Source organism: Equus caballus, chromosome 18 (genome assembly GCF_041296265.1).
Source record: "Equus caballus isolate H_3958 breed thoroughbred chromosome 18, TB-T2T, whole genome shotgun sequence".
NCBI classification, from domain to species: domain Eukaryota; kingdom Metazoa; phylum Chordata; class Mammalia; order Perissodactyla; family Equidae; genus Equus; species Equus caballus.
Window position 1 is genome coordinate 9,764,527 of NC_091701.1, and position 26,957 is coordinate 9,791,483.

The window sequence follows — 26,957 nt, forward strand, 5'->3', positions numbered from 1 at the left end:
ACCGAAGCGGAGCGTGCAAACCTAACCTTTTGGCCATGGGGCTGGCTGCATGTTTATTATATCTTGACATTGATAGTTTGTCAGGGTTTAGAAATCTAGGTTGGATGTCATTTTTATCCAGAATGTTAAAGCTAATGGCCCATTGTGTTCCAGCGTTCAGTGTTTGTACTGAGAAGTCCAAAGTCGTTCTCATTCTTCATCCTGTGTAGATAGCTGATTCTTTGGTTCCCAGTGTTGGTGTGAAACTTCATGATGCTAGGTGTTAGATGAGTCTATTTTCATTTCTTGTGCTGTGCACTTGGAGCGACTTTCACTCTGGAACCTCATTTGGTTTGGATCTGGGCAAATTTCTTTAAAAATAAAACTTCATATTTTTAAATACAGTAGTTATCTTATTATCACTTGGACTAGTCCTCTGATTTTCTTATTTTTAATTTCTCATTTATATCTTCACAATTTTGCTCTGTCTTCTGGGAAGTTTTCTCAAATTTATCTTCCAACCATTCTACTGGGTATTTGATTTTAAAAATTTTCTTTTCTTGTTCTAATTTGTAAGATCTCTTTTTTGGTTCATTGTATGTTTCCTTTTATAGCATTCTGTTTATTTTTAAATAAGAGCTTCCTTGAAATATTTTATATACCATAATTTTCATATTTTCATAATTTACCATATACCTTTTAACATGGATAATTCAGTGGTTTTTAGTATATTTATAAGATTTTGTAGCCATCACTACTATCTAGTTTTAGAACATTCTCATTATCCCAAAAAGAAATCCTGTGTCCATTAGCAGTCACTCTCCATTCCTTCTTTCCCCCCAGCTCCTTGCAACTACTTGTCTAGTTTTTATTTCTATGGATTTCCCTATTTTGGACATTTTGTGCAAATAAAATCACACAAAAGGTAGCCTTTTGTTATCTGCCTTCTTACACGTGCCATAATACTTTTAAGGTTCAGCAGTATTGTAACATGAGACATTCCTTTTTATTGCTGAATAAAACTCCATTGTTCGTATCTGTTTATCCATTCCTCTATTGATGGACACTTGAGTTGCTTCCACCTTTTGGCTGTTATAAATAATGCTGCTATGAGCCTGAGTGTACAAATTCCTGTTCGAGTCCCTGCTTTCAGTTCTTTTGGGTATATAGCCGGAAGTGGAGTTGCTGGATCATACAGTCACTCTGTTTAGTTTTTGAGGAACCACCATACTGTTTAACATAGCTGCTGCACCATTTTCCATTCCTCCAAACAGTTCACATCCTTGCCAACAATTATTTTCTGGTTTTTGTTTTGTTTCTTGATAATAGCCATCCTAATGGGTATCTCATTGTGACTTTGATCCTCATAGAATTTTTATGGGACGTTTGTTGAAAATCATTAATGCCCATTAATGTAAGCATTTTTTTCTGTAATCTCACTTCTATTTCATTGATCTATAAGCATATCCACTAGTACCACACTGTCTTGATTAAGTAAAGATTTGTAGTTAATTTTGGAATCCAAGTTCTTTTCACATTATTTTGGCTATTCCAGCTGCTTTGTGTGTCCATATGAATTTTAGGATGGACTTGTCAATTTCTGCAAAAAAGGGCAGCTGGGATATTGGTAGGAACTGAGTCTGTAATGAGTTGGGGAATATTGCTGTCGTAACAACATTTTCTTCTTCTTCTTTTTTTTCTTTTGAGGAAGATTAGCCCTGAGCCAACTGCTGCCAGTCCTCCTCTTTTTTCTGAGGAAGACTAGCCCTGAGCTAACATTCGTGTCCATCTTCCTCTACTTTATATGTGGGACGCCCCTGACAGCATGGCTTTTTGCCAAGCCGTGCCATGTCCGCACCCGGGATCCAAACCGGCGAAGCCCGGGCTGCCGAGAAGCGGAATGTGCGAACTTAAGCGCTGCGCCACCGGGCCGGCCCCTATGTTAAGTCTTCTAATCTGTGAATAGGGAATGTCTTTCCATTTTTTAAAGTCTTTAATTACTTTCGACAATTGCTTACCAGTTTTTAGTGAACAAGTCTTATTCTTCTTTTGCTAAGTTTATTTCAATGTATTTTATTATTTTGATGCTATTGTGAACAGATTTTTTTCCCCTAATTTCAAGTTCAGATGGTTCATTGCTAACATATAGAAGTGCAATTGACATTACTTTAAATTGAGGTCATAATAGTTTATAACACTGTGAAATTTCAGTTGTACATTATTACTTGTCCATCACCATGTATATGAGCCCTTTTACACCTTAATGCCCACCCCCCGACCCCTTTCCCCTCTTTGTCCATGTGTTTATCTATCTTCTACATGTGAGTGAAATCATATGATGTTTGTCTTTCTCTGTCTGGTGTATTTCACTTAACGTAATACCCTCAAGGTCTATCCATGTTGTTGCAAATGGGACAATTTTGTCTTTTTTTATGGTCGAGTAGTATTCCATTGTATATTATATATATATACACACATAATGGACTATATACACACACCCCTGCCCCCACCCCCCACAGCTTCTTTATCCAGTCGTCAGTCAGTGGGCACTTGGGTTGCTTCTATGTCTTGACTGTTGTGAATAATGCTGCTATGAACCTAGGGGTTCATAAGTCTCCTTGAATTGTTGATTTCAAGTTCTTTGGATAAATACCCAGTAGTGGGATAGCTGGGTCATATGGTAGTTCTATTTTTAATTTTTTGAGAAATCTCCATAGTGGCTGCACCAGTTTGCATTCCCACCAGTACTGGGAATTCCACATCCTCTCCAACATTCATTATTTTTTGTCTTAGTGATTATAGCCATTCTAATGGGTGTAAGATGATATCTCAGTGTAGTTTTGATTTGCATTTCCCTGATGATTAGTGATGTTGAACATCTTTTCATGTGCCTATTGGCCATCTGTATATCTTCTTTGGAAAACTCTTCATATCCTCTGCCCATCTTTTGATTGGGTTGTTTCTGTTTTTGTTGTTGAGTTGTGTGAACTCTTTATATATTTTGGAGATTAACCCTTTGTCAGATATATGATTTGCAAATATTTTCTCCCAGTTGGTGGGTTGTCTTTTCATTGTGTTCCTGTTCTCCTTTGCCTTGCAGCTCTTTAGTCTGATGCAGTCCCATGTGTTTACTTTTTCTTTTGTTTCCCTTGCTCAAGTAGACATGGTATTTGGAAAGATCCTTCTAAGACCAATGTTAAAGAGTGTGCTGCTTATATTTTCTAACAGGAGTTTTATGGTTTCAGATCTTACCTTCAAGTCTTTGATCCATTTTGAGTTAGTTTTTGTGTATGGCAAAAGATAATGGTCCACTTTCATTCTTCTGCGTGTGGCTGTCGAGTTTTCCCAACACCCTTTATTGAAGAGACTTTCCTTTCTCCCCTGTATGTTCTTGGCTCCTTTGTCGAAGATGAGCTGTCTGTAGATGTGTGGTTTTATTTCTGGGCTTACAATTCTGTTCCATTGATCTTTGTGTCTCTTTTTATACCAGTACCTTGCTGTTTTGGTTGTGGTAGCTTTGTAGTATATTTTGAAGTCAGGGATTGTGATGCCTCGAGCTTTGTTCTTTTTTCTCAGGATTGCTTTAGCCAATCGGGGTCTTTTGTTGCCCCATATGGATTTTAGGATTCTTTGTTCTATTTATGTGAAGAGTGTCATTGGGATTCTGATTAGGGTTGCATTGAATCTGTAAATTGCTTTAGGTAGTATGGCCATTTTAACTATGTTTATTCTTCCAATCTGTGTGCATGGAATATCTTTCCATTTCTTTATGGCTGCTTCAATTTCTTTCAATAATGTCTTACAGTTTTTATTGTATAGGTCTTTCACCTCCTTTGTTAAATTTATTCCTAGATATTTTATTCTTTTTGTTGCGATTGTAAATGGGATTGTATTCTTGAGCTCTCTTTCTGTTAGTTCGTTATTAGAGTCTAGAAATACCACTGATTTGTGTAAGTTGACTTTGTACCCTGCAACTTTGCTGTAGTTGCTGATTATTTCTAATAGTTTTCCAGTGGATTTTTCTATATATACAATCAGGTTATCTTCAAACAGTGAGAGTTTCACTTTTTCCTTGCCAATTTTGATACCTTTTATTTCTTTTTCTTGCCTAATTGCTCTAGCCAAAATCTCTACTACTATGTGAATAAGAGTGGTGAGAGTGGGCACCCTTGTGTTGTTCCTCTTCTCAAAAGGGTGGCTTTCAGTTTTTCCCTGTTGAGTATGATGTTGGCTGTGGGTTTGTCATACATGCCCTTGATTATGTTGAGGTACTTTCCTTCTATACCCATTTTACTGAGAGTTATTTTGATCAAAAATGGATTTTGGATCTTGTCAGATGCTTTCTCTGCCTCTGTTGAGATGATCATGTAGTTTTTATTCCTCATTTTGTTAATGTGGTGTATCACATTGATTGATTTGCAGATGTTGAACCATCCCTGTGTCCCTGGTATAAATCCCACTGATCATGTTGTATGACCCTTTTAATGCATTGCTGTATTCAGTTTGCCAATATTTTGTTGAGGATTTTTGCATCTATGTTTATCAGTGATATTGGCCTGTAATTTTCCTTCTTTGTATTCTCCTGGCTTTGGGATCAGGGTGATGTTGATCTTGTAAAATGTGTTAGAAAGTGCTCCATCTTTTTCCATTTGGGGGCATAGTTTGAGAAGGATAAGTATTAAATCTTTGAATGTTTGGTAGAATTCTCCAGAGGAGCCATCTGGTCCTGGGCTTTTCTTTTTTGGGAGGTTTTTGATTATGTTTCAATCTCTTTACTTGTTATTGGTCTATTCACATTCTCTATTTCTTGTTGATTCAGTTTGGGGAGGTTGCATAAGTCTAAGAATTTATCCACTTCTTCTAGATTGTACAATTTGTTGGCATATAGTTTTTCATAGTATTCTCTTATAATCCTTTGTATTTCTGTGGTATCTGTTGTAATTTCTCTTCTTTCATTTCTAATTTTATTTATTTGAGCCTTCTCTCTGCTTTTCTTAATGAGTCTGGCTAAGGGTTTGTCCATTTTGTTTATCTTCTCAAAGAACCAACTCTTAGTTTCATTGATCCTTTCTACTATTGTTTTGGTTTCAGTTTCGTTCATTTCTACTCCAATTTCTCTTATTTCCCTTTGTCTGCTGACTTTCGGCTTTGTTTGTTCTTCTTTTTCTAGTCCTGTTACTTGTAGTTTAAGATTGTTTATTTGAGATTTTTCTTGTTTGTTAAAGTGTGCCTGCATTGCTGTGAATTTACCTCTTAGGACTCCTTTTGCTGCATCCCATATGAGTTGGTATGGTGTGTTTTCATTTTCATTTGTCTCCAGATATTTCTTGATTTCTCCTTTAATTTATTCAGTGATCCATTGGTTGTTCAGCAGCATCTTGTTTACCCTCCACTCATTTGTCACTTTCCTAGATTTTTTCTTGTAATTGGTTTCTAGTTTCGTAGCATTATGGTCAAAAAGATACTTGACATGATTTCAGTCTTCTTAAATTTCTTGAGGCTTACCATGTTTCCCAACATATGGTCCATCTTTGAGAATGTTCCATGTGTATTTGAGAAGAATGTGTATTCTGCTGTTTTGGGATGGAGTGTTCTGTAGGTACCTATTAATTCCCTCTGGTTGACTGTTTTTTTTAATTCCACTATTTCCCTGTTGACTTTCTCTTTGTGTTATCTATCCATCAATGGAGGGTGTCTCCTACTATTCTCGTGTATTGCTGTTAATATCTCCTTTTAGGTCTGTTGCATACTTTGGTGCTCTTATGTTAGGTGACTGTATATTCATAAGTGTTATGTCCTCTTGGACTGTCCTTTTTATCATTATTTACTGTCCCTTTTTGTCTGTTATTCCCTTTTTTATCTTGATGTCTACTTTGTCTGATCTAAGTATGATAACACCTGCTTTCTTTTCTTTGCCATTATCTTAGAGTATCATCTTCCATCTCTCCACTCGGAGCCTGTGTCTGTCTTTAAAGCTGAGATGTGTTTCTTGAAGGCGGCATGCTGTTGGGTCCATCCTGCCGCTTTGTGTCTTTTGATTAGAGAATTCAAGCCATTTACATTTACAGTGATTATTGATATATGAGGGCTTAATGCTACCATTTTATCACTTGTTTTCTAGTTATTCTTTATTTCCTTTGTTTCTCATCCTGTGTCTTTCGGTCTGCCAATTCAGTTTGGTGGTTCTCTATGATGGTTTTCTCTGTTGTCTCTTTATGTGTCACTTGTATCTGTGTTCTGATTATTTGTTTAGTGGTTACCATGAGGTTTGTATAAATGATCACATAGATGAGATAGTGCATATTCTGATAGTCTCTTATTTCCTTAGTCTAAGCAGCTGCCATCCCTTTCCTCTTCCCCATCTAAGTTACTGTTGTCACAACTTATTCTGGTTTGTGTTGTCAATTTGTGATTAAAGTAAAGTGATTATAGTTATTTTTGATGCTTTCCTTACCTTTATCTTTAATGTTATAATTATTTGCTAACCTCTTCTGATAGAGAGTTTTAATTTTGTTTGCCTGTTTATCTCCTTGCTCAAGGCTTTGTAAACCCTTTTCTTTTTCCAGGTATGAGGGCCTTCTTGATAATTTCTTGTAAGGGGGAGTCTTGTGTCTCTGAAGTCCCTCAGCTTTTGTTTATCTGGGAAAGTTTTTGTTTCTTCATCATAGCTGAAGGATATTTTTGCTGGATAGAGTATTCTTGGCTGAAAGTTTTTGTGTTTCAGAATTTTGAATATATTATTTTACTCTCTCCTAGCCTGTAAGGTTTCTGCTGAGAAATTCACTGAAATCCTGAAGGGGGTTCCTTTGTAAGTTCTTCTCTTCTACCTTGCTGCCGTTAATATTTTTTCTTTGTTATTGACTTTTGCCAGTTTTACTAATATATGCCTTGGAGAAGGTCTTTTTACATTGATGTAGTTAGGAGATCTGTTCTCTTCTTTTACTCATAGTTCCAGCTCCTTCCGCAGGTTTGGGAAGTTCTCAGCATCATAGCAACACACAGATGCCACAGCATGACAGCCAGCAGATGGGTGGTGTGGTTCCCTGACCAGGACATGAACCCGGGCTGTGGCAAGAGCGCCAAATCTTAACCACTAGACCACCAGGGGTGGGTTTGGAAGTATTAATGATATGTTTTTAAAATTTTTCTCTTCATAGTCTCTTCTTTCCTCTAAATTGGGATTTTGGGGTATGTGTGTGTTTGTTTTGTTTTCTCCTTTTCATGGTAGAGGCTTTCCTCATATATCTTAGAATCCTTGGTTGTCTGCTCCTATTTATGAGTCGGACTAAAAAACCAATTAGAAGCTCTGAGTGCATGGGTGGAGCTTGTTGACTGTGAGATTACTAGTATCTATTTCTTTGAAATTATCTTAAATTTAATATTATAAAATATTCTAGAAATGGGTAATTAGATTTAAATCTTATAGTAAAATAAATGCCAATTGGATTAAAGAGTTGGATATAAAATTTAAATTCAGAAAAACCAGGGGAAAATAGTATGGATTATTTGTCAGGTTAGTAAAGAAATTTATTTTAAATTTGAGATCCAAAGATTTAAAATAAAAAAGTGAAAAAAAATTGATAGCTTCAGAGGGTAATCATTAGTTATGTATCTGTGTATCTTTGCATGTGTAAAATTCACCCTTTTAGACTTGTACAAATTGATAGGTCCCATTAGAGGCATTCTGTATTGCTGTGCTCAGAGCTAGGAGACAAAAGCCATTCTAAGGAGTACTTTGTTCATGTTAGACTGTTGTAAAGCCAGGTTACTGATCTCCTGAGATGGTAACCTCGATCGGAGGCATTGTCTATCCTAATTATTGAACAGAGAGTGAGGGAGCTAGTGAGACAGGAGAAAGCAGAGGGAGAGGCATGCCTGCCTTAGAGAATTCTGAATTAAGGTGCAGATGACAATACCAGTCATCTTTTTAGCATTCTCATACCTAGCTGTTTGGGCCTGCCAGGTGTGAATAATGTGGCCACAGTGAGTAGATACTACCACCAATAGAGAATCTACAGATTCTTTCACAGTTGCCATTGATAATGGTGAATACTCTGCCAACAACGGAAGAAATACGTGCCCTTTCCCAGTAATTTCAGGAACAACCAGACTAGAGGTTTACCTTGTCCCTAACTTGCAAATTGGCAGGCATGCTCACATCACAGGGTGTAGTTCTGACACAGTCAAGTGATAACTTGATTAAGGCATGCCCTGGCAACCTGTGTAGTGATACTCTGTATCGTCTTCTTAAACCATTGGAGATCTTTGTTGCCAATGAAAGGGAAAATGATGGAAACAGCGTTAAGAAATTGATTCTAAGGCATGTTTCTAGATGTTTAGTATCCACCGAATTTGAAGGTGAGTGACAGTTTTACTCATATCTGGGCCTGAGATGACAAATAGATTTTTAATTCACTGCCAACTTTGATTAATTAGTAGTGGCTGCCTGGAGCAGTTGTAAGAAGTGTTCTGAGGCAACATCTGGGCTTCGATGGAAAGATAGGTCGAAAAGATTATTGATACCTGCCAATAGAATAGGAAGAGGGAGAGGCAGTGTATCAGGCTAGTTCATCCCCTTCATTTTACCTCTACTTGCTGATGTGTATTTTTGGCTTCCCTGTTACTTAGAATGTAGCATTCTAAGTAGAATAGAATGAAACAGGAATAAGTGGACTCTCTACAGGGTAGGCCCTTTACACACTCGGCATCTAGCTACCTCAGTGCTAGGCTCAGTGAATCAAAGAATGAATGAACTGAGACCAGGATTTGTGAAATATCTAGTTTTCCATAGTGAGGGCAGGGACAGGACTAGGCCCCAGCTCTTCCACACAGTGGTGTTACTCTCCTGCATGACGTAGTGCTTGGTGAGTACAGAATACCAAAAGAATATAGTTCCTATTCCTACCACCAAGGAGCTTGTATTCTGGTTGGGAAGAAAAGACAAAAACGTGTTTGAAGTGATTAGAGCTTTGTATGACAGCATCGTTTGTAAGAAAGTGCTAAAATTTCTAGTCTGGGCCCTGAAAATGGGTGGCATAGATATGAATGTAAAAGTACATTTCTTTGGAATCTCAGCCTTTACGCTCATTCCAGTGTATCTGTGTTGTGCTTGGGAAAGCCTCTTTTCTTTTTCTACAAGGTAAGATTACCAACCCTCCACCTCACCCCATCCCACCCCCAGTTTTCCTTTCATTTTTGGTGTCACTAGGATGGAATATTTTGACGGGTTAAGGAGTTTTGCTTCAATTTAAATGATCCATTAATAGAAAATAAATGGCATGCAGATTTTTTTAAGCTGAAGATTATCCAGTCACAACATTTGTTTCTAGAGAAATTATTTATAGCATTTTGAATTAAGTGTAAGGCACAGAAAAGCCTTTGTATTGAATATGAGTGCATTTTGAAAATCTTTATCCTATGTAATTGACAGTCTGTACTTAGACAGAAATAGGAGAAATAGACACTTTTCATAATGTGTATATGTTGTGTAGAGCAGTTAAGTTAATAGAATGCAGTCAGTCAGTTTAATATAATGTCTGAGAGCACGAGCTCTGGGTTCTGACCTTCAGGGCTGGCATCTTCACCCTCCCTAACTATATGACCTTAAGTAAGTTATGGGATCTCGATTTCCTCATCTATGAAAGGGGGATGATAATAATCCCTTATATGGCTGTAAAAAGGATTAAACAAGATCTTTCAGATAGAGCCCTTAGGTTAGTGCTTGGTCAGTAGTAAATGCTCAATTATTGTTGGTTATTGTTAGTGTTATTAATATAGTTACTGTTATTGTTATTAGGTGAGTTTGTATCATTGATTTTTCGGAGTATGACTCAACTTCATGTTAGTGTTGTAATATAGTTGACTGTAAACAGTCATGGTTAATAGTTTATATATATATTTTTTTCATACAGATTGAATGTAATTTTTACAAAATTTGATGAAGTTCAAAAATCTGGAAACATGATACAATCTGCAAATGGTGAGTAGAAAAAGCAATCGTTCGTTCTACTTTAGCTTTTTCAGTTTTATGTCAATAATACTTATACTCTTTCTGAGCAGCTGAATTTGATATCTTGAAAAGGTTTTCTAGGTCTTCAGACTTAACCTTCATTTATGTACCTTCCCAGACCAGAAACTATGGACTTATCGTTGGGTTTCTTTTGCAACCTACATTGGATCCATGATCTAATCTTGTTGGCTTTACTTTAGAAAATACACCTAGAATCTTGATGATGCTCCCTCTAACTGCTGCTCTTCCTCTAATGCAAGCGGTCATGGTAATTTACTGTGCTCTTGTGGTAGCCTTCCACCAATATCCTTGCTTTTACTCTCTCCCGGCGCCTAAAGTGTGTTTTTCACACAGCAATCAGAGTAATCCTTTTAGAATGTAACTCGTGATCTTAATCCCCTGTTCAAAATCCTCCAAAGGTTTCCTGTCACTCAGAGCCTACAGTTTAGTGCCTCACTGTGGTCCACCAGATGCTGCATGATCTGATGCTGACCACCATTCTGATGTCATCTTGTAGTGTTCTTCCCAGAATTTCTCTTGGCTCCAGTCCCATTGTCATCCTTGCTAATTTTGAAGAGTCTACGCTTCTCCTGCTTCAGGGCATCTATACTTAGGATTCCTTTTGCTTAAAGCATTCGTCCCCGGGTGTTCTTATGGCCCTGCCCTCCTTCCACGCAGACCTTCGTCGCAGTGCCACTTCATCACAAAGACCGTCCAGAGCAGCACATCCAGTGTCCTAAGCAGACTCTTTGTACCCTCATCCTGCTTGATTTTCCTTCTTGGTGCATATCACTGTAAAATATTTTTTATTTATTCATGAGGGCAAGAGCTTTGTTTTGTTGCATTCTTTATCGTTAGTGGTTCAAAAAGTTCTTGGCATGTTAGGTACACAATAAATATTGTTGAATAAATAAAATAATAACAGACTTGCATTCTGATCTTTTGTTTCCAGTACATGTATTCCTTTTACTGTACTTTGTGATATTTGAGGACAAGTGAGTAATTCCTATGATTCCAGAAGGGGAAAAAAAGACACGAGTATATTATTGTATGAATGAAGTCATCAAAAAGTCAATTGCCAACAAGAACTTTTTCTAACTCTGGATACCTTGCTGCTATTTCAAAATTGCTAGAGAACTTATTGCATAGCTTTCAAATTTTGAATATCTTGAGATTGTAAAAAAGTTTGAGTGATTTCCTCTGAAGTGACAGTACGTAAGTGCTGAGCAGGAACAGAATCCAGGTGTTTTGACTCAGCTACTATGTACCTGCCGGCGTTGGTAAGGAATTTGTCTTTGGAGAGCATGTTTCTTATAAAATGCTTGAAGTGTTCTAAAATTGCTTTCATTACCTGATTCCTTTTTCATATGTTTGTACAACTGTAACAATATTGGAAGAAAAAGAGGAATAATATTCACCACAATTCTGCTGTCATCAACAAATCAGTTTTCCTTTTTCCATGTTGTCTTATATTTCATTTTCCTATAACTGTATAATTTGTATGTAATTTTAACCATGGCATAATTTCTGTACATTACCCCCTACTTTTGTATATAGTTTTATATATGCTTTGAAAAATGTATCATTGGTAGAGCTGGGACCAGAACTCTGGCCTTGGAGTCATGCTGCAATGATGAGTAGGTGTGCACGGGCATGGCTGCCTAGCCAGTTGCTAGACACATGCATTTGATTTTGTGTGTGTATATTTGTGTGGTTTGTGTAGTTTCCCAGTTTAAAACTTCTTGGCACCAAAATAGAAAGTACTGGGCAAGGAGGTAGTAGTGGTGGCAGGTTAGTGAGTTTGTACTTCATAGCCTGTATTATAACTATGAAATAGAATCTGATTATAATTCTGGCATTGGGGAGAAGGACCATATCCATGTTGGAGGCCTTGCCTAGAAGAGTGTATATATACTTTATGAGTTTCAGTGAACATGATATATATGATTTAATCATCAAGAATACCAAAATCCTCTGGCATTGGGTGCGTCACAGCAACTTTTTTTTTGGTGAGGAAGAATGGCCCTGAGCTAACATCTGTTGCCAATCTTCCTCTTTTTACCTGAGTAAGATTGTCTCTGAGCTAACATCTGTGCCAGTCTTCCTCTGTTTTGTATATGGGATGCCACCACAGCATGGCTTGATGAGTGGTGTTTAGGTCCGTGCCTGGGATCCGATCCCATGACCCCCAGGCTGCCAAAGTGGAGCACGCGAACCTAACTGCTATGCCACCAGGCTGGCCCGATGGCAACATTTTGTTCTAAATGTCTAGGTGTAAATATTCTTCCCAAATTTCCTTATTCTTGTGGGATATTTGTGTGTATATGTCTATGTGTGTATGTAGGAGTAGGGTTGAGAATGAAAACACTTCTTTTAGGCATCTTGTTAAAAATAGCAGATGGTAAGGAAGCCTTAACTCCAAACTTACTGGAGGCCTGTAATTTCAACTTTTTTGCTGTATATATGCAGTATTACTATTTTAATTGGTAGAGCCAAAATAGAATAACCTGAAGACATATGTATAAAGATTTTAGAATTCCTAGAGCAAATGAGTTTGGTCCCCTTATAGTAACTTTGAGAGACCAGTAAGATGTTTAATTGCTGTCAAAAAACAAAGCACCTAATTTCGTTCATTGCTAGAGTCATTCAACATTTAGATGGCATAGGGAAGCCACACTAGCAATGGAATAAAACCCATTCGCCCTTCTAATTTTTGTTTTTTGCCCAGCGACTCCCAGTGTCACCGTTTTTTGAACTCTTCTGGACTTCAGATCATTGACCACTCTACTTTTTCTCAACCCATCCACCTTCTGCTTTCTCCACTTTGCTCCTTAGACACCTTCATTATGACCTTTCTGAACTTTCTTATTAATTCTAGGAGTTTTGTAGATTTCCTGAAGAGACAAGCATGTCATCTGCAAATGGGAACAGTTTTATCTCTTTCAGATCTCTATACTTGTACTTCTTTTTCTTGCCTTATTGCCCTGGCCAGAACTTCACCACTGTGTAAAATAAGAGTGGTGAGAGTGGATATCCTTTCCTGGTTCTCAATCTTAGGTCTGTCACAACTAAGTGTCATGTTAAGTGTAGGTTTTTTGTAGATGTTGTTTAGCAAGATGAAGTAGTTCTCAACTATTCCTATTTATCTGAGTTTTTATCACAAATGGGTGTTGGGTTTTTAAAAAAAAATCACCATATTTTAAATAATGAGATGTAATTCATATCAAAAATTATTTTTTTAAAAATGTATAATTTATTTGTTTTTCATATATTCACAAATTAGGCGATTATCACCGCTGTTTAATTCCACATTAATTCCAGTTTGTTCATCACCCCCAAGAACACCTGTGCCCATTGGCACTCCCTATTTCCTTTTCCTCCCAATCCCTGACAACCTACTTTCTGCCTACGGATTGCCTATTCTGGACGTTTTATATCAATGGAATTTTACAAAATATGGCTTTTTGTGTATGGCTTCCTTCACGTAGCATAATGTTTTCAAAGTTCATCCATTTGGTAGCATGTATCAGTACTTCATTTCTTTTTATTGCTGAATAGTATTTCATTGTATAGGTATACCACATTTTGTTTATTCATTCATCAATTGATGGACATTTGGGTTATTTCCACTGTTTGACTGCTGTGAATATTTGTGTAAAAGTTTTATGTGGACGTATGTTTTTGTTTTGTGTATATAACCTTACAGTGGAATTGCTGGGTCATATGGTAACTCTATGTTTAACCTTTTGCATCACTGCTACACTGTTTTCCAAAGTGGCCGTTCCACTTTGCGTTCTCACCAACATTGCCTGAGAGTTCCAGTTTATTCACATCCAAGTCAATGTGTGGTGTTGTCTGTCTCTGATTAGAGTCATCCTAGTGGGCATGAAGTAGTGTCTCACTGTGGTTTTGATTTGCGTTTCTATAATGACTAATGATATTGAGCATCACAATATCCATATTGTGCCTATTGGCCATTTATATACCTTTTTTGGAAAAATGTCTATTCAAGTCATTTGCCATTTTTGTTATGGAGTTAATTGTCAGTTTGTTGTTGTTATGAGTTCTTTATATATTATGGATAGAAATCTCTTATCAGATAGAACGATCTGCAAATATTTTCTCCTTTTCTGTGGATTTTCATATCCTTTTTTTGATGGAATTGTTTGCAGCAGAAAAGTTTTTAATTTTGATGTAGTACAATCTTATCTCTTTTTTACTTTTATTGTTTGTGCTTTGGGTCTAAGAAAACCTGAGAAATAGATTGATATCTAAGAAGTCATCGACTAATCCCCAGTTACAAAAATTTACACCTATGTTTCCTTCTAAGAGTAGTATAGCTTTAGAGCTTATATTTAGGCCTTTGATCCATTTGAGTCATTTTTCGTGTATGGAGTGAGGTAGATCTCCAGCTTCGTTGTTCCGCGTGTGAATATCCAGTTATCTCGGCACCATCTTTTGCAAAGACAGTTGTTTTCTCCATTGGACTTTCTTGCCACCCATCTCAAAAATCAGTTGACAACATATGTATGGATGTATTTCTGGACTCGAAATTCTACCCTATTGATCTATATGTTTAGTCTTAGGCCAATACCACACAGTCTTGATTACTTGAGCTTTGTAGTATGATTTGATATTTAGAAGTTTTTTTTCAGCTTTGTTCTTCTTTTCAAGATTGTTCTGGCTATTCTGGGTTCCTTGCATTTCTAAGTGAATTATAAGATCACCTAATGTCAATTTCTAAAAAAAAGGCAGCTGTAATTTTGATAGGGATTGTGTTGAATCTGTTGATCAATTTGAGGAGTTTTGCCATCATAATAATATTGTCTTCTAATCCATTAACATAAGATATCCTTCAGTTTATTTGTCTTTAATTTCTTTCAACGTTTTGTCGTTTTCCAGTGTGTACAAGTCTTGCACTAATTTTGTTAAATTTGTTCCTAAGTATTTTATTCTTTTTCATGGTTTTGTAAATGGAATTGTTTTCTTCCATTTACTGTTGGATTGTTTATTGCTAGTGTATAGAAATACAGTTGAATTTTGTATTTGATCTTGTATCCTGCCACCTTGCTGAACCCATTTATTAGCTCTAATTTTTTTTTTCCCCAGTGGATTCCTTAGGATTTTTTGTATATGAGAGCATTTAATCTGTGAACAGGTATTGTCTTACTTCTACCTGTCCAATCTGGATGCCTTTCAGGGTGTTGGGGTTTTTTTCAAATGCTTTTTTGGCATCAACTGATAGGATTATTTTTCTTTAGCCTAATATTGTGAATTATATTGGTTTGTTTTTCAAATAGTAAACCAGCCTTATGTACTGGAATAAATCTTACTTGGTCATGGTGTACAATTCTTATTATGCAATCTTGTGTTTGGTTTGCTAATATACTGTTGAGGACTTGTCCATCTGAGTTCATGAGAGATATTGGCCTGCACTTGTTCTCACCCCTTCTCCCCTTGTCTAATCTATTGATTTTTAAACATGCTCTCATCTGTCCCTATCCAGCCATTTTCATTGCTCTGCCTATGTCTTCCCCTGTACGTGAAACTTCTCCTGAGTTGTCTGTATTCCCTGTCTCAGTTTCTTCACCTTCTGATCACTCCTCAGACTGCTTTAGTCTCGCTTTGTCCCATCATTTCACTGATAGAGCTGCCACTGCAGTCACTGATGACTTCTATACCCAAGTGACGTTTTCAGTCTTTACCCTATTTCGTCTGTCACCACGTTTAACACTGTTGATCTCTTCCTTGTCCTGAAGCACTCTTTCTCTTTGGCTTTTCTGACGTGACTTTCTTCTGATTTCTTTCTGCTTTTTGGGCTCCTCCTCCTCCGTCTCCTTCATTTGTTTAATGTCTACTCCTTGTCATAAAGTTCTTAGAGCTTGATCCTAGGCCTTTTCCTTTCTCAGGCAGTGCTCTTTCCCTGGTTGTTCTTAGCCATGGCTAGAGCTTTGTTTACTAGCCAGATAACGTTTTCCTATAAATATTTGTCTCTTGCCCCAGCCTTGCCTCAGTGTTGTAACATATATGCAGCAGCTGCCTATCTGACATTTATTCTTGTATTTGAGACATGTATCTAAATCCAGATTCATATTCTATCTCCTGCTGAAAGACAAAGCACAAAACAACTGAACATAACCCCATCCTGGATCTTTTCTGTACTTATATGAATGTTTGCTCCATTATCCACGTAGGCATGTAAATTAAAACTTAGGTGCCACTTTGATACCTCGGTCTTACTTCCTGCCCATATATGTATTTCATCACTGGTCCCTGTGGATTTTAACTCCTACATATTTCCTGACTCCATCTACGTCTCCCCATCTCCAGCACTCTGATCCCATCACTATCATTCTTTGTCTGGACTATTAAAATAACCTGCTTATTTTTCTCATTGCCTCCATTTTGCCCCTCTAATCTGTTCTTTTGTGGTGGAAGCTTGCCAAAATGAAGGCTGGTCTTTTTCTCTGAATGAAAACTGCCATGAGATGAAAGAGACTGAGGCTAAAAGATTTTCTACTGTTTCCCTTTTTTCTTCACTCAGGACAATGCTAAAAAGCATTTAATTACCTGCACTGTCATTTTGATGTTAGCTTATGAGATTGTCATTTTTCAGAAATCTGAGCAGGTTAGACCTCTGCCTTCCTGGAGCTGGACGCAATCTGTAGCCAAACTCTATAGGCACACCTGGGTGAGGCTTCAAAGCAGAAGGTCTTCTGAGCCCCCTTTCCTTTTAGTTTCTTCATTTGGAAAATTTCAAATGTATATTAAAGTGAAAAGAATGGCATAATGAACCCCCATGTAGCCATCACCCAGCTTCAACAATTAGCAGTACATGGCCCATCTTGTTTCATATCTATTCATCAGAAATAAGAGACTGTGGTGAGGAACAGTTGTAACACATTATATCATTTGAGTCACGTCCAAGAGATGGGCATGTCCCTTTCTACGTTTTGTTAGCAGAAACATTAAGATAGAAAATGAGCATGGGTTCCAGAATAGGTGTATTCTTTTTAGGAGTTTTGCAAGCATTCACCTCCTGAAAAGATCCACATCATTGCTACTGTCATCTTCTAAGAACAGAGGAAAACAATTACAATTTATAACTCTCCTTTGTTTCAAGAGAAGGGAAGAAAACTAACATTACCACGTTAATTCTGTGATGATGGTGGTGGGAGGAGGGCTTCGGTCCCATAAAGGAGTTTTGATGAAGAGTCTTTCAGAACGTCTCCATGTTGCAGGTGGATTCTACCTCCTGCCCTCACCACATACATGTTTGTTTGTTTGTTTTAATCCTCTTATTATTTCCATTCATTGCTCTCAAGATAAGCACAAACTCCTTATCTGCCCCTACTGTGGCCATGGTCTGTTTGGAGCCTGCAAACTCAGCCCCAGCTCTTTACGGCCTCATCTCTGTCTGGCCCTCCCTTAGGGCTAATCAAGTTGCCTTATCTTACCCTTCCTTCTTTTTTGGTGAGTAAGAATGGCCCTCAGCTAACATCTGTGCCAGTCTTCCTCTATTTTGTGTGTGGGACACCGCCACAGCGTGGCTTGATGAGCAGTGCTGGGTCCACGCCTGGGATCCGAACGTGAGAAGCCCAGCCCACTGAAGCAGGGCACGCGAACTTAACTGCTATGCCACTGGGCCGTCCCCTTAGCCTTCCTTTTTAAGATCTTGGTATGTGATGTCTCTTTTGTCTGCTCTTTCTTAGCTAACTTCTCCACATCCTTCCCATCTCAGCCCAGCTCGCTGTCCCCCTCCTCTGGAAAGCTTTCCCTGGCCTCCCGTTGAGCACTTTCAGGCATGCCCTGCTTGCTGCATGTGCGTTTACATTTGGGGATGGTTTATCTAATGTCCATCTCTCGCACTGGACTGTGAGCCTCCCGAGTCCGGGGCACTGTGTCTGGGTTTGCTCATTCTAGGACTCAGACACGTCAGTCTGTCCTCTGTTGTTAGTCCTAGGGAGTCTTCTCATTGGTTCATGTGGCAGGAATCAGTTTTTCCTTTGTAATCTCTTAGAAATATGGTGTGCTTATATGAGCACTTTGGATCGGAGATACCTCGATTCTTTTTGTTTTCCACTTTTTCTTATGGATTCTTAATGTATCAATTAGATTCTGCAGTGTTGCATGAGAATGGGAGCTGAGGAAGAACTGAGTAAAACACAGAGAGAATGGTAACATAGGGCTCATTTCCAGCTTCCTAAACAGCCTTTGGGCAGAAGTTCTGATCGATTGAAGGATGCCTCGTTTGAATAGCAGATGATCTATTCGCAGATGTATTTCCTAGGTTGACCCCAGAAGATGTCTAAGTGATCTGTGTCTTTCAAACTCCCGTTTGTGAAAATTCAGCAGCCCATCCTCAGCAGGAGGACTTGACAGGGATCCATTTAATAAGTGGTAACTGTGTGTGGCAACAGTGTTTGTAGTTGTTCATTTTGGAGTGTGGGTGCCCACGTCTCCCCACAGGAAGTGTAGACACAGTGTCACGGAGAAGTTTAAGGACTGCTTTGAAAATATATGTGACCATCATTTCTTCTTAGAAAGCGCTTCTTTGATCTACCACTCTCTAGCTGTGTGACTCTGGGCACGTTACTTAACTCCTGTGAGCCACAGATTGCTCCTTTGTAAAATGGAGTGAACACCCTGTAGAGATATTGTGTGGAGTAAATGAGATTGTGTGTAAAACTCCTAGCACAATGCCTGGGACATGGTGGGTACTCAAAATGGTAGGTTTCTCCTCCAATTGCTCTGTTTTAGAGGTATATTTATCTTGTAAATGAAAAAACATCATTTGAGAATAACTGTCATGCTTTTTTTTGAGTTTTGGGTTATTTTGTGTTACACATTTAAAATTTAATGTACATTTTCTTTAACAATTACGCTCTTACAAAAAAGGCTTTATTCAGATTCAATTCACATACCATAAAATCATCCATTTAAAGTGTATAATTAAATCATTTTGTATATTTACAGATGTTTGCAACCCTCACCATAGTGTGTTTTAGAACCTTTTTATCACCACAAAAGACACACCTCGTGTTCTTTAGCTGTCACCTCCCCATCTTCCTAACTCCTCCTCCCAACTCCCCCTACCCCAAGCAACCACTAATCTACTTTCTTAGAAATTTCCCTACTCTGGACATTTCATATAAATGGAATTACATAATATGTGTTCTTTTGTGTCTTTCACTTAATGTTTTCACTTAACGTAATGTTTTCAAGGTCCGTCCATGTTGTAGCGCACGTCATGACTTACTCCTTTTTATGGTAGTCCATTGTGTGGATAGACCACATTTTGTTTATCCATTCATCCATTGATGAACATTTGTTCTGTTTCTACCTTTTGGGTATTGTGAATAGTGCTGCTTTGAACACTCACAAGTTTTTGTTTGAACACTCACTTGCAAGTTTTTGTTTGTACACCTGTTTTCACTTCTTTTGAGTATATACCCAGAAGTAGAATTGCTGGATCAAATGGTAATTCTATGTTTGACTTATTGAGGAACTGTCAACTTGTTTTCCGTGGTGGCTTCCCCATTTTATATTCCTGCCAGCAATGTGTCAGTGTTCCAATTTCTTCACATCGTCTCCAAAAAGAACAACAAATTTTCCATCTTTTAAAAAAATATTAGTCGTCCTAGTGGGTATGAGGTGGTCTCTCATTGTGGTTTTGATTTGCATTTCCCTCGTGACTGATGTTGGACATATTTTCATGTGTGTGTTGGCCATTTCCTTTTTTTTTTGAGGAAGATTAGCCCTGAGCTAACTACTGCCAATCCTCATCTTTTTGCTGAGGAAGACTGACCCTGAGCTAACAGCCATGCCCATCTATCTTCCTCTACTGTCTGCGTGGGATGCCTACCACAGCATAGCTTTTGCCAGGCGGTGCCATGTCTGCACCCAGGATCCAGACCAGCGAACCCTGGGCCACCGAGAAGTGGAATGTACAAACTTAACCACTGCGCCACCAGGCCACCCCTTGTGTCAGCCATTTCTATATCTTCTTTGGGAAAATCTTTATTCAAGTCCTTTGCCCATTTTAAAATTTGTCTTTGTTGTTCAGTTATAAGAGTTCTTTATATATTCTGGATACAAGACTCTTAATCAGACATATTATCTGCAAATATGTTTTCCCATTCTGTGGGTTGTCTTTCTTGACATTTAAAAGTTTTAAAGTTGTTTTTCTTTAAAGATTGGTACCTGAGCTAACAGCTATTGCCAATCTTTTTTTTTTTTTTTTTCTGCTTTGTCTCCCCAAATCCCCCTGGTACATAGTTGTATATTTTAGTTGTGGGTCCTTCTAGTTGTGGCATGTGGGACGCCACCTCAACATGGCCTGAGGAGCAGTGCCATGTCCGCGCCCAGGATCCAAACTGGTGAAACCCTGCGTCAATGAAGTGAAGCGTGCGAACTTAACCACTTGGCCACGGGGCGTGCCTTACAAGTTTTAAGTTTTGATGAAGTCTCATTTATCTATTTTCTCTTCTGTTATTTGTTAATGATAACGCTCTTTTCAGTAAGAAATAAAAGCTCTAGATTTGAGCTAAATTGAAAGAAATTTATTAATGTGATAGCAGTACTCTTAGGGAAGAAATAGGCTTCATCTTGGGTTGTATTTCTTGACGTATTCAAAGTTATGTTGTTCTAAGATGTGTAATTGATTATATTTATATAAAATTCTAGGAATGTAACATTTTAAAAGCATAAGAATTGTGACTAAAACAGCAATGGAAATGCAGCTGAGTAGCAATTGGAAATGAGCATCCATCTGTAATAGAATGCTTCATCCTTGTATGATTCTTTTTTGTTGCTAGGTTACCCAAAGGCCTTTCAGCTTTGAATGGCAAGAATATGGGAGTTAAAAATATGTTGTTTTATAGATTTTTGTTTCTTTTTTTTCCATCTCCATGTGATTAGCAAACCCCTTGAAGCAAAAATTACGGTTTTTCCTTCCTTGGGTTTCAAAAAGCAAATTATTTTCTATGTCAGTTTTTTAAATCACGCAGATGTGCTTATGCTCATGGGAGAATTGGATTTTCAGCGTAAAAAAGTCAGTAATTATAGACTAGTCAATGTCCTTTATCTGCAGCCACTTAATGATCTTTAATTGGATTTGATTGAAGCAAGGCCCATAGACATTAATTTGGTTAAAAATGTGCTTGCTTTTGAATTTCTTAAGCAAAGCTAACATGTTTATGAGGAAAGAAAGAAAGTATCATGCTGGTTAAATCCATGAAAATTCCATAATAAACCTGTAGCTAAAGAAAAAGACAAAATATTTATTTGCTGACAGAAGTGTAGGATAGATAGCAGATAATCAAAATTATTGGCCCTTATACATGAATGTATCTAGGCTATCTTTTTGCTGCCAAATGCAACCTGCCTTATGTCTTTTTATTTAAAATGTTTATAATTTGAAAAATTTTAGGTATCATTTCTAAATTGTTGGAAATTAGGAATATCTGTGCAAGTCTGAAAACAAATAGACCAAAGATGAATTGTTAGGTGAGATCTGAATTGTTGCCCAGTGTAGCTAGGACAAAGCATTCATTTAAAAGTGAATTGACTGTCTTTTTCTTTATTAAGCAGCAAAGCCATTATTATCTTGCATGGTGGTTAAAAACAATAATTGTGAATAAGTGGATCAGGTGCTGATAAAGGGTTCCCACCCCCTCCCCCTGCTTGTTTCTTAGACTGTGGATTTCACAAGGTTTGGGATTCTGGTTTAGTATCTTAGGAAAGTGTTTCCATAGTCACGGATACAGGCGTAATATGTTCCAAGGCTGGCAAGTGTGCTGTGCTGTGCTAAGAAGACCACCTAAAATAGCCTTGAAGAGACTGTTTCTGATACGAGGTTACATAGCTTAAGCTGCAACTGACAGTTTACTTTATTATCAATGTGGAAATAAGATTGCATTTTGATTTTGTTCTTATTTAAGGTTTATATTAGGAATGTTCTATTCTTTTTTTTTATGGGGGAAATCAGATAGTTGGTTAAAAATTTTTTTTAATACCAGTTTTAAAGAAGGGTCTCTTATGTGAGTAAAGTCAGGTGGGGAAGGTTTGCCTCTCACTCGTCACCCCCCTTTTTAAAAAATCACCATTGTGTGTAGTCCAGGCTTTTATTTTGCAATAGGGTGGCACTTGTCATTGGTGCTGGCTTACACCGAAGGAGTCGTGTGGGTGGAGAGTTTGCTGATGCTTATGTTGTGTGAGGAGGTATAGCTTTCAGAGCAGGGTTTTCACTTGTACTGCGATCACTGATGGTCATGACTACTGGGAAAGGTAGGCTGGTCTAATATATTCTGAAGAGTGTTTATAATTATTGCTGCTTAACTAGGAAATAAATACAATATTTAAGATATTTTGTAATTGCTTTGATAACTAAAAATTGTGGAGGAAACTTAGAAAAATAATTGCTATGCATATTTACATTTAGCAGGGAAAAATTGTGAAACCTACAGATGTATTAACAGTAATGTTAACCTTCGAGGTCTAGAGAGGAAGTAGGCACAGTAAGTCGAGGTTAGCTGCGTTTTCATCACCCTCTGTTTATTTCATGTGCTTTTAATTTGTTTCTGCTCTCTTGTGTTCACAGTATGTGGGTTATAAGTTATTTTGCAATTATAAGACATTTGTTAATAAGTATAAGCTGCCTTGAACCTACTGGCTAGAAATTTCTAAGGTTTCCCAACATTGGATAGAGGAAAAACACACTTTAAGTCCTGGTGGTGGTGGGATGCTGCTTTTGTCTTGAGAATCATCATATACAATTTTTCCTTCCCTCTTAAAGATTTGCATTTTTAAAATGCAAAAATGGGGAACTGAAAAACTACAAAAGAAGTATTGTTTACAAAAAGTCTTTATTGATTAGCCTTCGGTCTTTCCTTGGAGGTTTTACCACGTTTTGGCAGCATTGAAATGACTGCGAGAACTCCATGTGAACAAGGTTTGTGTTTGCAGGAAGAGTGCAGTTGATGTGATGTGAACAGCCGCTGTCAGTCTCGTTGTCCTCTGGGACGGTCTTCCTGGTAGGCTTTTCATTTGTTGTCTCTGAGGGATGTTTCCAAACCCTTCAACTGAAACAGGTGTTACACAGAGTGAACTGTGCACAATAGTAAGTGCTCATTTGTCTCCCACTGTGAGGACGTTGGCACACATCCAGCTCATTTGCTCTGTGTTTATTTTGTAGTGGATTCTTACTTAAGGTGTGTATATCTGTCTTCTTAAACTATGTTTGGTTAAGTTTGCTGAAAATGGTCATATTGGAAGATGCTGCGTATCTGCTTGTTAGTTATATTTTGCAATTGAGAATTGAAAGCATACAGTGATAGTAGTCCTTTTTATTTCATCCTTCATTACAACATTCTGTATTCAGGTTAAGCTCCTGCAGGAAATCAATACCTGGGCAGGAGAGTTAAATCATTCATGTTCTGAACTGACCTCTTTTTAGAGCCAGCCCTTCATTTGAGGATTTGAGAGTATATTAAGTAGCTTTTGTCTTAAGTTGTTGTATTTTGGATTGCTTTTTAACAACAGGGCAAAATAAATATGGGAGTCGACTGTTTTATGTTAAAGACCATGGAGAAAGCTTTGTGGGTCTGAATTTAAAATAAAGTGTTCTTTTGCTTGATAATTCCTTTTGAATTGCCTACCTCCTTAGTCTCTGTTAACCTGAGATTCAGGCTTAGAAGCATTGGTAACTTTTACCCTAAGTAGCTGCAAATCTAGTAGGAAATGAGGAATGAAAAGCTACTTCTTGTAGCGGTGGCATGTTTGAATCTTCCTCTGTCAACCCATGATTAATAAGGGACCCATTAACAATCTGCAAAATAGAACATCAGCGATTCTACCATGATTCTTGTAGACTTAGTATTTTCAAAGTAGTTTCCCGAATGTCTTTTGTTTGTTTTTGTTTTGTGATCCTCACAGCATCCCCTTAAGGACTAGGCAGGGCAGCTTTTAAACATGGATACGGGACATTTCAGATTTTATTTATAGGTTGGTGGCAGGACAGAGAGCAGAGCTCTGGACTAGACCCTCTTGGACCAGTCTCCCTTGTTTTTAAAAGCAGTTTGGTATTCCTGGAGGAGAAAGTGCAGGGGAAGATGGACAAGGACCTTGTATGCCCCCCTAGAAGCTGAGATGCTTATTGTAGACTGTTTACTTCTCAGAGTTAAATTTAAAAAATTGAGTGTGGGGTAGAGAAACTGATACAGGGTGGCCAACTTTAATTTTACCACATAAAACAACAACAACAACACAAAACCCCACCTTATCTCTTGTTATTTTGTAAAACAAGGGACATTAACATCAATAAAAAATAAAAAGATGTAGTTAGGGATAAAGGGTAGTCCTTTAAGTGGAATAAATTTAGCTTTCATGAGAAATTTACAAGTTTTTCCTTATAGTTCTCAGTTTGGTGCAGACTGGTGTAAATAATCCAGAACGTGTCAACAGTCCTTTAAGTGGTTTTTGGGTCTGGGTGACTGGATTGTAAGTGGACAAGTGACTTTGGGGGCAGGAATGAGCATGTGGACTTTGGAATCCCTTAAACTGAGTGTGAGTGCTGTGTCTGCATGAGCAGGGTGTGACTTGGGCCAGGTGACTTGTCTGTTAGCCTTGATTTCCTCATGTTCGAGTTGGAGGTAATAATTCCTGCACCACTGTGGAGAGTAAGTAAGATGGTGCATATGGATAGCTTGGCAGAGGACCCGGACCATAAATATCGTCGTATGTCATACAGGGACACAACCCAGTGTGACAGCATTAGATGATCTAATGAAACTTGGACTTAGGTTTAAAATGATATGGCTGATGTTTTTGTTTAGATGTGGAAAGCTCTCTTAAGAGAAACAAGATGCAGAATCAGATCTATAATAAAATCTCTTAAAAAGAAACTGCATCCAATGCCCAGATCTTGGTTTCTAACGCCAGCAGGGCTCCATAGGGAAGTGACTGATTCTGGGGCTAGGGCAGGGAATATATATATGATGAGCCTCATGAGCCTATAGTGTCAGAAAATAAGGAAGTGCTCAACAAAAAGCAAAACAAAACAGTGATGGGGGTATGTCAAAGGGACACAAGAGTCAACTGAAAGATTCCCAATGACCAAAGCTGGAACGATTTTAGCAACAAAATTAAGTAGGATTGGATTATAACCCAAAGTATAAGATAAATTTTGATGGGTCCATACTCATAAAAATGAATGATTGAGTAAATATGTAAGTGAGGGAGAGGAGACAAAATCTCCCATGCAAAGTTGTTCCAAATCATTTATGTAGTTACTCCACCCTGGAGGAGGAGAGCGTACCTTCCTGCTCCTTGTGTGATATGCATAGTGACTTCCCTCCAAAGAGTACAGTATGGAAAGGGAGAAAAAGAGTAACTATACAGGGCAGAACTGACAAACACCACCTCAGCTAGGTCGTCAAGGTCAACATCAGCAGTGTTGGTGACAACATGTACTCTTATTACGATATGAGAAGAATTGCATGTTACCTCCGTGGTCTTCCTCCTCCAAACCTTTAAGCTCTGTCTAAACATGACAGAAAGCTCAGGCAAACACGAATTGAAGGATATTCTGTAACCTACCCAACCAGTACTCCTCGAAACTATTACGGTCATCCAGAATGAGGGAAGTCTGAGAAACTGTCACAACCTAGAGGAGCCTAGGGAGACCAAATGTAATGTGATATCCTGAATTGGGTCCTGGAACAGATAAAGGACAGTAGGAAAAAAGTAAGGAACTCTGAGTAAACTGTGGACTTTAGTTAATAATATGTATCAATATTGGTTCGTTACTTTTAACAAATGTACCATACTATTGTTAGATGCTAATAATAGGGAGACTGAGTGTGGGGTATATGGGAACTCTGTACTGTCCTCACAGCTTTTCTGTAAGTTTAATGTAGACATGCATCGCTTAGTGACAGGGATACATTCTGAGAAATGCGTCGTTAGGCAATTTTGTCATTCTGCAAACATCATAGAGTGTACTTACGCAAACCTGGATGGTATAGCCTACTATACACCTAGGCCAGATGTACTGATCTTATGGGACCACCGTTGTATACATGGTCCTTTGTTGACTGAAACGTCATTATGTGGTGCATGGCTGTACTATTTGAAAATAAAAACTTTATTAAAAACAAAAAACTGGAAAATAGTAAGGGAGTTGGAAGAGAAGCTTTTTATTCTCATTTCATTTTCTTCTGAATATTTGAATTACTTAACCGTTTGTTTATATAAGCATTAATTTTGTTCTTTGAAAAAGGTTGCAGAGTTTATCAGAGTAGTGAGATTATGTGCTTTTATTTTTTATGTTTTGGATGTTCTGTGTATTTAAAACATCTATTGTTATTTATTTAAAAAAAAAAAAAAGATTGGAGGCAAAGAGAGCAATTAGGAGACTGTTTCAGTACAGAAATCCACCTAAGAGGTGAGGAATACGTGAATTAGGACAGCCGTAGTGGGACCGGAGCGGGAACGGAGTGAGAGATGGTTGAAGTGGCGCTGGCCACACTTAATGATTATTTGAGTCGGTGGGTGGGAGAAGATGTGGCAGGAGATTATAAGGGAGAAGGGAGACTTAGGAAGAATTCCCTATTTTTGTGTGGCTGACTGGATGAATGGTGATAGGACCAACTGAAGTAGGGAACGTGGAGGGTGAGCAGGTTTTGGGGGGTAGGAGACGATTATAGTTTTGGACACTTGAACTTAGAATTTTGTATGTGGGTTTGATTCAGGTGGCTTTGTATCTTGGAGTAGAGATGGGGCTGGTATAAGAGGATTTAAGATTTCTTAGAACATGGGTGTATTTTAAATTGTCGTCTTATTTCTCTGTGTCTTCTTATGCAGAAGTATGATTATTTGCCTCCTTTGGGTCTTGAGAATGAAGTAATGAAAGCAGGAATGGATGATTTGAAGGATTATTGCACAAGAGGCAAATAGCGCTTGCAGTCAC

General features: G+C 37.9%; 1 protein-coding gene across 48 annotated transcripts in view; it reads left to right on the forward strand.

The window, feature by feature from the left end:
• Window positions 1-26,957, forward strand: part of CLASP1 (cytoplasmic linker associated protein 1) — a 256,363-nt gene that overhangs the window by 103,656 nt on the left and 125,750 nt on the right. For 46 of the 48 annotated variants that reach the window (XM_070240668.1, XM_070240633.1, XM_070240648.1 and 43 more), the window contains exon 8: window positions 9,891-9,958. In XM_070240668.1, the coding sequence (XP_070096769.1) occupies window positions 9,891-9,958 (68 nt within the window). Of the gene's footprint in view, window positions 1-9,890; window positions 9,959-22,163; window positions 22,277-26,957 lie in introns of those variants that run through there. The other 2 variants (XM_070240674.1, XM_070240675.1) reach the window with 1 other exon arrangement.